Here is a 12,518-nt window from a genome sequence, read left to right on the forward strand (position 1 = left end):
GTGGTCCTCCCCAGCCACTCTGTCCCCAGCCTGGAGCACTGGGTGGGATTGTTATGGCCACGTGAGATGATCACTCATTCCCCTCATCCAAATCATCAGTAAAGGTATTAAGGAGAACTGGGCCACCACTGACCCCTGGGGAACAGCACTAGTGACCGGACGCCAACCGGACGCGGCACCGTTCACCACCACTCTCTGGGCCTGGCTAAGTCACAACACAATCATTAAAAACCAGGATTCATAATATGGGCTTTTCAGCTTTGACAGCACTGTCATTCTACCTAGCCACCTGTTATCATGGACCATCATTTTAATGCTGATTGAATCACACCTAATTCTCATGGGTCTACTTCAAAATCCTCTCTAAAATGGAGACATAATTTTCTCTTAAATATTTAATCAGCCTTCTAATATTTGCATCATGTTCACTTCACTATCACTCAAAACCATGCCTTGCCAGTTCAACTTTAATTTTATAATAGCTGTGTATTACATTTCAGCCCCATATAAGTAACATACAGCAGCAGAACATGTTTTAGCTAATTAATGCTTCTGTAACTAGAGTAGTTGAAAAATATCCATCAAATATTTATATGATTGCCCCCCCCAAAGAAATATTGCCTTGTTCTGAGTGCTGAGAGACTGAAATACAAAGTCCAAAGACTTAGTGCACAAAAGACCCCACTCTGCTTCCAGTACTACATTACACAGCATGCATTCCCCTTGGCTTCAGGAGCCATTCATCAACATGGATAAAAGTCTTGGACTTACATTAAATTTCCCCATCCTTTTAGAATTAATGTTAGCTGCTATTAAGCTTTCCTCTGCACTTTAGGTGAATGAACATTTTGAGACAAATACAGCATTCACAATGTATCTGCAAGATGCCTCACATGCCCTAAGGGCAAGAGATGCTTTTCTTGCAATTATCCACAAATCCCATTGATAGATTTTGGAAAAAGACATCACTTTTTTTCAGGCTCTTAATTACTACTAGTTTAAGCAATATCCATAGCCTTTTAACAAAGAGTTGAAATATTTCATACCTAAATCAATGTTTTGTGAAGGATAAAAAAGGTCTATCCAAATAAATTAAACTTTTGGCCATTGGAATTCCACTTTTTCCCTATGAAAACTATTAATTTTAAAATAATCCACATATGACATAAATGTGATGTTAGGGAATATTGCAGACACCAGACAACAACTCATACAGGAAGAACACAGTTTATCCCAACTGGGGTTGTTTAACCTGGAGAAGAGGAGGCTCAGAGGAGACCTTATCACCCTCTACAACTCCCTGACAGGAGGTTGGAGTCAGGGGGGGATTGGTCTCTTCTCCCAGGCAACCAGCAGCAGGACATGAGGGCACAGACTCAAACTCTGCCAGGGGAGGTTTAGGTTGCATATTAGGAAGAGTTTTTTTACAGATAGAGTAATCAGACATTGGAATGTGCTGCCCAGGGAGGTGGTGGAGTCACCATCTCTGGAGGTTTTCAAGATGAGACTGGATGTGGCACTTAGTGCCATGGTCTAGTAACCACGGTAGGGTTGGACTTGATGATCTTGGAGATCTTTTCCAAATTGGTTGATTCTATGATTTTTTGATTCTATGAACACTGATGGCACAGCTCAACAGAAATATCCTCAGCTAGAAGTGGTGATACGAAGAGACAGCAAAAGAAAGAGCCCCTCTGAATTGAACAATTTATCATGATATTATTTTGGCTATTCTTGTCCTTTACAGCTGACAGAAGACAAAGCCTTCTCCTGCTGACTAATGGGGAGCACGTTAGTGAGAAAAAACAGTGTAATTTAATCCTACAGATAAAATCTAGGTTGGAGGGATGTTGGAAGGTTAGTTTGCTTGGTAGGTTTGATTTTAAGTTTGTGAGGGATTTTTCCACAAATTTCAAAAACATGCCTTGGAATGTCAAGCAGAAAAGTCCAGTCACAACCACATCATCAGTAATATTATTATCAACACAATTGCACAAGCTGACACATTAAGGAGCTTAATGACTTCCTTCCCTCAAAGTTTAATGTAATCAAGAGAGTTTAATGAGACATTTTTGAGATGATGCTAGCTCTAAAATTCAGGTTAGATGAGTTTCTTGGTAAGTAATTTACACTTTGTTTTAGAATTGTCATCCTCTTCCCTTTGGAATACAGTTTCATATCCTAATTGCTATTTAGCTAAGTATATTTCATTTCCAATGTGCTTGAAAATGATGCTCCTTTGTCCAAATGCCAAGGTGCATCTCTAGTGTCTTCTTATTCTATACCTATTATGCTTTGCCATACATAATACTAATTGAATACAGTATCTGTTGCATTTGCAGTCATTGAAGCAGCAGTACAATTCAAATTTAAGGGAACTACTTGTGCTCCACAGCAATCAGGAGCAAAAAAAAAAGAAAAAAGAAAAAAAAAATATGACCAAAGAAACAAAAAACTCCACCTAACCAATCAAAAAATATCAATCCCAAGAACTGCCTGCAAAGTCCATGGTACTTATTGCCCTTTCTGGGAATCAGGTTGGAGTATTTGTGGGTACTCTTAAAGTGGCCTTGTCTCAGGCGATTTTTTGGATACCTGATGCGAAATTTGACTTGTGCCACTAGTGTTAAATAGGGTTTGTTTGGAAATGACTGTCCTGAGCTTGACAGCTAGCTCACAAGGGCCAATGTTACCTGCTGGCATTCCTTCACAGTCTACAACAACATACCAAAGAGTAGGTTTCAGCATAGACAACTTGGAAAAAGGGGTTTAATGTAGTTTTAACTGTATTTCTTTGAAGCAGAGGAAGCAAATCCTGCAAATTCTTAACCCCTGAGTTTCAGCATAGACAACTTGGAAAAAGAGGTTTAATGTAGTTTTAATTGTATTTCTTTGAAGCAGGGGAAGCAAATCCTGCAAATTCTTAACCCTTTGCAGATTCATATAAGTTTTACAGGATCTGTGTTAGTGGGATTTATATTAGGGATTACATAATATTGCAAAACACAAGGTAATTAATTCCATATACACATGCAAGAATCATACCAGGTTTTTCTTATCTAACTTTGTACACTGGTCAAACAGGCCAGTCAGAGATGTAAACACTACTTTCTCTCACAGCAAACTATGCAAAACAGTAGTTCTGTGTTCCTATGTTGCTGTCATCAGAAGTGAATAAGGAGTTTCCTCTTCTGTCCTATTCTTTCCACCAAATATCAATTCCACATAATCCTAAATTACTCTAATTCAGTTGTTTTCATGGGAATAGGCTACACTGGACCATCCAAATGTTCTGATTTGAAGAAATGCAGCCAAAATGCTCCTTAAACCTGATCTGCCACTTCTGCTCTCTGACACACAGAACATCAAGACTGAAAGTTGATGGTGGTAGTGTTTTTTATAACACATGCTATGGGTCAGGTATGACTTTACAGGGAGCACAGTAAGAAGGTTGTCAAATCTCATTATAACCACCATTACTATGGGTATTCAATGTCACATAGGAGAGGAAAAAATTGTAACCTTCAACTTCATACTCTACTGTCATTTTGCACTTTGTCTGGGACATGTAAAATACCATCTCAGTTTTAAAACAGAAAAAAAAACCCACAAGAAAGTTCTATTAAGAGAAAAAAGGTTTATCTTAAGAATAGCAATAACAAATGATAGAAAGTTATCAGGAAGTTGAAAAAACCCACAAGAAGGTTCTATTAAGAGAAAAAAGTTTATCTTAAGAACAGCAATTACAAATGATAGAAAGTTATCAGGAAGTTGAAAAAGTAATCAAAAATTCCTTAATTCACAAATTACAACTGAGTAGATTTGGAAACACATCATAATCTTGGCTATTTTTCACAAATTCAGAAAAGACTAATACGCCTCTATCCTTCATTTATTTTCATGCCTCTGATCTTTTACACAATTAATTGACAATAAAAATGAGAATGATGTTTGCTCTAGTTACTTAGCATATAACAAACAAAATGCCACATGTTAACAAACACATTAACATCATGGAAATTCCCACTTTTCCAAGAAATAAAGATGCCTAAATTGTCACAGCACTATCTTGTCTTCCTAAAATTCAACTTCTTGATATCTAAAGTGTTTTTATCCTACAAAAGCAGCTTCTACAAGAACTCCAATATCCTGTAAGGTTAGCAGACTGAGCAGTCCAGCGAAGAACATGCTGTGCTTAGCTCATTTAGGTTAATCAGGCTTACAGTCAGCACTGAGTAGGGTCAAGTAAATCATAGAATCATCAAGTTTGGAAGAGACCTACAAGAAAATACAATTCAACCATCTACAGCGAGATCATAGATTAAGCAACCTTCCAGCCACAAGACAGATGCCCTTAGAATTCATTAAATTCTGAGTCAGCTGTGTTAGTGAATATATCCTTCAGAACTCCTACAATATCCATAGAAAGAGGAGAATAGCTTGTTCCCTTTTTGGGGGAGTATGGGTGGTTGTTGGCTTTTTTCTTCAAGCAATGATGTTAATAGGAACCAGAACTACATACACCTACCAAAGAGAATTTTTTTAGCTGTATAGGTGCTACAGGCCACTTAGAAATCCCAGTGCAGAGATCTGAATTGGAGATCACAGACAGTGCAGATACCCCTTTGCCCTCTTCCTTTCTGTTGCTACTGCTTCAATTAGAAACTGATGCTGTTTCAGGAAAGAGTTTATTTTCAGGCCAGGCTGGATGGAGCTCTGAGCAACCTGGTCTAGTGAATGACATCCCTGCCCATTGCAGGAGTGTTGGAACTAGATAATCTTTAAGGTCCTTTCCAACCCAAACCATTCAGTGTTTCTATGATTCAGGACATCCTATCATTCTTAAATTAGTGGGTTTACTTGCAAGGCAGAGAAACCAAGACCTGCTCTAACCCAAGGGTCCAAAGGTGGAATCCCTCATACCCTTGCAGCCAGTCCTCTGAGCAGAGCAGACTTATCTTTCTCATACACTTGCAGCTAGTCCTCTGAGCAGAGCAGACTTATCTTAAGACCTGGTCCAGAAGATATGGCAAGATCAAGATGTGTTTTAGAGAATATGTCCAACTTCCAGGAGTACTATACACAAAAGATCCGTTTGCTATACTAGCACTGAAACAACCAACAGAAAAAAAAACCCCAACAAATATTCAGTTCAGCATAAATCCCTGGAAATGTAGTAGTTGAAAGTCACTGTGCTATACAAAAATACAGCATGCTGTTTTAAGGCTGTTCTGAGTTTAATGAATTTATAGACATATTTTTCCCAGGACTGAAATCAGAAACTGTTCTCATATCAGCTCAACATACCATTTTAATCAACATATAAGGCCAACTGTACCCTTGACATGTGCCTGATCAACATTTTCTATGAAATTCACAGCAAGATAACAGGCAACATCTTCAGCATGTTTCAACAGAGGTTAACTAACAGAAGAAAAAAAAAACAGTGAAGAAAAAGAAAAGGAAGCAAAAGCCACATGTCAAGGTCAGGGAAGAAAAAGGATAATGCACAGCCCCTTCCAGTTTCCCAGGAGATTCTGGAGGGAGAAACACTTTCCCCTTTTGGTTAGACAGCTTATGTGCTGGGACAGGGCAGGGGAAGGGCACAGGAGTGACTCTGTGCATACACATACACAGTAGGAGAAATTATAGAATAGCATTTTTTTAATTCTTGAAATCAATTAATTTTTCCCATAAAAGAACAGATCAACAAAAAAATTTCTGAGAACTTCTCAATTAATTTCCTTTTTGTAAGGAAAACCATGACAAAATGCTTTTTCTTCATGAACCATTCTATGACATCATTTATCACCTTGTATATTATTTAAGAGAATATGTCATCACTTGGAAGGGGGCAAACCAGAATTTGTAACCAGCTGGACTCTGGGGTAAGTAATGAGTGAAATAATCAAATCCAAATCTCCTGGAGATTTTTTGGGTTCTGATGAAATCCAGAACTGAAAGAAGTCTCCAACAACAGCTATTCTCATGGGGTTTATGCAATACAGTTATAAAAACCATTGCAGTAAGATAATCATATATTGAACCATAAACCAAATGCTCAGTATAAAAGAATCAGTATCTGAGATCACTTTTTTCTGTTCAGTGCAAGGATGGCTCAGCCAGGCTGTGTAGTGAAAAGCATCCCAGAGCCACATTCAACTTAGCAAATTAAGCGAGGAAAATGTTAAGAGTCAAAAGGCTTTTCTATTTCTTTCTACCCCTGCCAGTGATTTAACATGCATACACTATGCCAAGTCAGTCAGACTCAAATTTTCAAATGCAATTGGTGATTTGCTCCATGTTTTGGAAGTGTTGACTGGTTGCACTGGAAGCAATATGAGCTGTAAGTTCTCAGCACCTCTGAAAAGAAGCCTGAAGTTTCTCAAATGTGATGTCAGAAACAATAGAGAACCTAAAACTAGAGCCCAGCATGGACTTCTCTTCAATGGATATAAATAACCATGGTTGTCAAAGAGGTCCAGAGGGCTAGCACAGTGCTCAGTGCAACAACATGGGATTTGGGAGACCTGTGCTCAACTGACCAACTGGCAACAGTCAAGTAACCTAACCACAGCTCACAGCTGACATGACCATCATCCAACATCACACATATGTGGTGAGAATAAGAACATTTTAGGCTGGGAGGCTGTCCTGTTGCATGTTAATGTAATGGGTGGAATGAAGAAAGGACACAAAATTTACATATGGCTGAGAAGAAGACTAAGAGTCACAATGAAAATCACTGAGTCATTCTGAGGAAATACGAAATGCCTTAACAGCACTTTGCATTCCAGCAAATTATTTGATACTGTCTTCATTATAATAATATTTCAATGCAAACACATCTTTTTGTAAGAAAAGATTCCATAAGAACATTTGATGAAAAAATGTTTTCTACTGAAATAAGATTGAAATTGCTACTCAATAGCACATTAAACAACAATAACACCACATCTTTCTCAGGCAGTGTGAATCAAACAACATAGTAACACCCCTGCCATCTTCTTGGCTTCACACCATGTTTTAGGCATGTATAAAATAGTGTGTGCAACATATTTCACATTTCTACAGATCTCTCATTGGGGATATTCAGTACTGAACTACTGTTCAGCAGTAACAAGCTGTCCTCAGGAACCAGCTCCTCACATTAGCCATAAGACACCTCCAGGACATCTCACACTTTCTGCAGCTGCAGAGGTGATGGTGAGGGAGCCAGCGAGGCTGTGTTAGAAGGCAAGAAGCATTTATTTTGAAGAGATGGCACCTCTCAGTTACCATTGATAAATGGCAGGAATGAAGCCACAGCCAGGCTCCTGGCCTCCCTCCCAGTGGGGAGAAAGGACACCCATGCTCTGGGCACCCAGTCACTGCTGGGCCACGCCACCAGCACAGCACAGCCGTGGTTACATCCTGCATATAGCCACCTGCAGCACTAAGGTGGCCATTACCCATCAGGGCACCTGGTGCCATGCATGAGGTACAAGTCTCCCCCTCTTACCTCAGGGTCTTTCTCTATCTCCAGCCCTGCTTCTATAAGGTTGTGTTCATACTCCTCCCTCTGCAGCCGCTTCTGCTCCTCCATGGCATCCAATGGGCTGAGCTGGATCACATCTACCCCTGGCAGCCCTGGCCACTCCTGAAGGACATGCTGGCCATTGTCCTGCTGATAAGGCTCAACATGGCCCTTCCCAGTCCTGCCATTTGAAACCAGGGCCAAGGAGGCGGATCCACGCGTCAGCTCCGGTGAGCCCACACCACGTGGGTGCTGAACAAGGTGTTTTCGGTAGTGGTAGGCTAACACGTAGTCGACCTTTCTCTTGCTGTCCCTGAAATGCATGACACTTGGGGACACCTTCTCTGTGGCCTCTCCTTGCACTCCATCCAGGTAGTTGTTGATAATCTGTGAAAGAAATACAGGAGTCTCACAAATAAGGAAGACAAAAAGCCCAAGAAGAAGGTAGGTGTGTGGTGTACCTCCACACAAGCATGTGAAGCTCTGAAGAATCCAAATTGGAGGTCAGTTGGGGGTAAGTATGACCTACAGACATTCACTCTGCACACCAGGTTCAAGTCACACTTCCTTCCTCCTCTGACCAGGAACAAATGGCTAAAGATGGTTTTATCCCAACACATGTGATACCAACCTGATAGGCTGGCACAGAGACACACAACAACACTGTCTCTGTTCTGCACATACACAGACCATACAGGAGAAGACACCCACATTTTGAAATGGGATGGAGAAGTGAGAATAAGGATCCCATTGCAGACTGGGATATGAGAGAAGACATGCTGTGGAGCAAAGCAGGGCAGGGCAGGGAAGCAAAAAACTGTGCGCTTATCCCAACACATGTGATACCAACCAGATGGGCTGGCACAGAGACACAAAACAACACTGTCTCTGTTCTGCACATACTTTATCCCAACACATGTGATACCAACCTGATAGGCTGGCACAGAGACACACAACAACACTGTCTCTGTTCTGCACATACACAGACCATACAGGAGAAGACACCCACATTTTGAAATGGGATGGAGAAGTGAGAATAAGGATCCCATTGCAGACTGGGATATGAGAGAAGACGTGCTGTGGAGCAAAGCAGGGCAGGGAAGCAAAAAACTGTGCTGGAAGGGAAGAAACTGATCTTAACTAGAACAGGAGAAATATCTTCAATGTAGTTCAAGGTCAATAAGGGCAAGGCTGGACAGAAACACTTTGGAAAATACCAGAGATTAGAAAGGGTATGTCCATGAATGGCTAACAGTGCCAGCTGACTTGTATTTTAATATACAATGAAAACTGACCAGTAACACTGCAAATGGAAATCAATTACTAAAATTGTTCAAATTGCCCATGTCACACTCAGTTGCCCCCTCATACCATCCCTGCTTCCTCCTCTCCACTCTCTGAACCCTTCTGGGATGAAGCTGCATCCATGTTAACCCCTCCATCATACCCCAGCCTGGATGGAAATTCTGCAGCACCTGTGTGGAACTCTGATACCTGAGCTTTCAATCCCTGCACTTCTCGTTCACTAAGGTAGCCCATGAGTTTTCCAAAACTGCTACCAACCACAATTTCCAGCACAATGTTGTAGTTTAAATCCCTTCACAGAGCTCTCTACAGTGTCATTCATTGGAGTGACACCAGCCTACCAGCTTCTGGAGAACAAGATACAAGCAAACAAATAGGGTCAACCTGATTCAAAGCAATCATCCCATAACCCAATTCCAGACATTTATGGTTCCCATACATGGCTATACAAGAAAAGTCTTGACAGTACTAGTTACAGGTTTCCTTCTCTCCTTTTCTCCCCTTCTATTACTTGTGCTGGTAGTCCTGAATGCAAAGTTAACCACACATGCTGTATAAGTTTCTCCTTTGTTAACTCTACACAATTTTTGAAGGCATTATAGAAATATGCATATTATCATATACCTCAACATCTCCCAGATTCTTGCCTTTGCTTCACTTAGTTTCCCACAAAGTAGCTTTCAGTCACCATATCACTGAATAAATCTTGGGTTTATCTGCATACTACAGCCTTCATTCTTTCATAAAATTATCACCAAGTAATCTGTTCTGTACATTATACTTATCACACACTTTGTGTGTGAAGTGTATCTACAGTCCCTTTAGGCATATCTAAGCACACTCAGCACTCCATTCTGGCAGAAGATAAAACTGTTTGTGAAACAGCACTTTATTGCAATTCCCTATTTCCTAATTAGATACGATTTCATGTAGTACTCACAGGCAGTCCATGCAAACCTCCTGTATCCATCTCTGCCACAGTGAAGAAAAACCCGTGGCAGATTTCTAGCCTCCCTCTCCAAGACTTTCAGGCTATACAGCGCAGAAGTAATGATGTCATCACCACCAGGTCACTGGCAAAATGCAATGCATTAGCTGACTCTAAGAGAAGATGAGTTCTAAGAGTCCTCTCCTCTCTTACTGGAAAGTGTGGGCAGAAACAAGAAGCACAAACACAAAGTGGGAGAGGAAACAAGGAGGTTGGAGAACATGAAAAGTCACTAAGAGATTTTCCTGTTTATTACCATGCATATTCAGCTGCCACATCTCAGCCACCTGAGAGAGCACCATAGCAACCCTTGATGTTGCTGGAGTTACACAGGCTAATAGGATGAGGAGATTCAACAACGACTGTTTACCTCTCTATTGTCTCTTTTCCTCACTCTTGGTAGCAAAGTGCCATCCCCATAATTATGGGTGTCCATTGCGCGCAAAACAAATCAAAATTCCCACAGATTTCATTAAAAACATTTCCTGGCCCTAAATTTGCACTGCTTCCATTACCACATGATATTCTGGCACAAGAAGACTTTATTAGGGAGGAACATAAAGAAGTTGCAATTTCAAAAATGTCACTGAAGGAACTATCAAGACCTTTCTTTCCTCCCCCCTCACAGTCATTGCAAAAGTCAGAATTAGTGACCATCTTTGACCCCATTTTCACCACTTCTTGACATTTCCAAGACAATAAGCCATCACACCAAGCAATAAGAAAAGAGAATGGTAGGATTGGCATTTCATGATGATTTTATTCTAGTCCTCTGGTAACCAATATATTCCTACAAATACATCCAGAGAGGTTCCTCCTCTGACAACAGATCTCTCTGGACCACAGCCACACTACACTTCCACCTTCCAATCCAGCCCACACTAACACCTGGACACATGCTGGCCCAGGGTTTCCACAGGCACACCCAATTTACTCATCAACCCACAGATCTTTTCCTGTACTAAAGGTGATAGCATCCCCCTATTCCTGTTCTGAAGGATTTTGGCTAAAGTAAACTATTAAGAAAATCTTGGTGAGATTGCTATAGTAGCAATTAGTTCTCACTGTACACTGAGGGAGACAACTGAACCACCTGAGGCTGTAGTATCTATTTACTTGTATAGTCACTTTTCTCAGTTCTGGGTGGATTTGCCTATCACACAGAAGGAGCTCACCATGCTTTGCTTAACCTGCTTCAAGCCTCTTCCTCATCTCAAAGGCATTTGAGGTAAGTCAAAGAACATGAAATCCTACTTACAGAACTGCTGAAGTTCACCACTGGTGCTTCAAGAACTCCATTGCTCCTGCTGCTGTGCAAGGAAGTCCAGTTTCGAGGAACAGTCAGGTATTTGCTGTTGTATGCTGGAAAAGAGTCCCTCGCTGATTTTGCTGACCTCTGTCCATTCAGAGTTGGGTGTGAGGAGGGTCGACAGAAGTCTGAGAATAAGAGAATAAGTATTGTTATATAAGGCAGGTTTTGTGCAGGTAGTTCTGTAAAGGAATGAGAAATATTGCAGTTAATAGACACTATTCAACTTCAGATGCTGCACTTCAGTAAAAGGAGAGGGGTGAATACAATTGCAGAGAGGAACAACTGGTATTTATTTACCTGTGTGAACTGCTGATTGCAGAGAGGAACAGTTGGTATTTATTTACCTGTGTGAACTGCTGGGGAAGGGGAAACAATGAGATAGAGCACTGCACTTAGCTCAGCACTACCCTGACTGGTCAACTGCATTTGTATTCCTGTAATTCAGTCACGAGGTTAGGACCTGTAAAGTGTGTTTGCAGCTATCAAAGCACTTCCCACGACATCATAGAATATCCTGACTTGGAAGGGATGCACCAGTCCAACTCCTGGCCCTGCACAGCACAGTCCCAGTTATAACACCATGTGCCTGAGGCCATTGGCCAAACACTTTCCCAGGACACAAGCAAGATGTGTATCTTCAGTGGCTGCACCCTGGTTCTCTGGGTCCAGCATTCATGCCAGATGGAAGCCAAAGATACACAAACCAACTGAGTCACATTTGCTTATGGTTTACAGCTAGCCCTGAAATGGATTGTGTTTCAGACCTAGTGTGATGTGAATAGATCTAGTGGCACACACTTCACTTTTAGATGTGTTCTTCATCTCTTGTATTGGTCACAGTGCAGCATAATGGAGTGTCTGGAGAGGGTGGGGAGTTACATGGCACTTCTGTTCACCACCACCATCACTGCTAAGCTTTGTTTCTGCTGTAGAGCAGAGTACAGCAACAACAGGTATGAGAAGAATGCTTGCTCTCGGGTAGGAAATGCAAAAAGTCATAGAATCATAGAATGGCCTGGGGTCTTAGGGACTTTAAAGATGATCTAGTTCCAACCCCCCTGCACGGGCAGGGACACCTCCCACTAGACCAGGTTGCTCAGAGTCCCATTTTACCTGACTTAGAACACACCCAGGGATGGGGCATCTACAACTTCTCTTGGCTACCTGTGCCAATGCCTCATCTCCCGCACAGGAAAGAATTTCTTCCCAGTATCCAATCTAAACCTACTCTCTGTCAGTGTGAAGCCATTCCCCTTGTCCTGTCACTCCAGGCCCTTGTAAACAGTCTCTCCATCTTTCTTTCTATCAATCCCATACAGGCAGGAGCACATTGAAAAGGTACTGACAAAAAGCAGTGGGTATAGAGACTGTTTGACATACAAATGTTTCATACTCTT

The 12,518-nt window shown here is 41.3% G+C and overlaps 1 protein-coding gene across 1 annotated transcript in view; it reads right to left on the bottom strand.

Moving 5' to 3' along the window:
* LOC103797319 (anoctamin-2-like) overlaps nucleotides 1–12,518 on the bottom strand; it is a gene marked incomplete at its 3' end in the record, with an annotated part of 134,570 nt that overhangs the window by 121,686 nt on the left and 366 nt on the right. The window contains exons 2-3 of the mRNA XM_009069522.1: nucleotides 11,068–11,246; nucleotides 7,502–7,903 (exon numbers count right to left, since the gene is read on the bottom strand). Of these exons, the coding sequence (XP_009067770.1) occupies nucleotides 7,502–7,903; nucleotides 11,068–11,246 (581 nt within the window). The remainder of the gene's footprint in view (nucleotides 1–7,501; nucleotides 7,904–11,067; nucleotides 11,247–12,518) is intronic.

The sequence above is a fragment of the Acanthisitta chloris genome, unplaced genomic scaffold (genome assembly GCF_000695815.1).
Source record: "Acanthisitta chloris isolate BGI_N310 unplaced genomic scaffold, ASM69581v1 scaffold3712, whole genome shotgun sequence".
In the NCBI taxonomy this organism is placed as follows: domain Eukaryota; kingdom Metazoa; phylum Chordata; class Aves; order Passeriformes; family Acanthisittidae; genus Acanthisitta; species Acanthisitta chloris.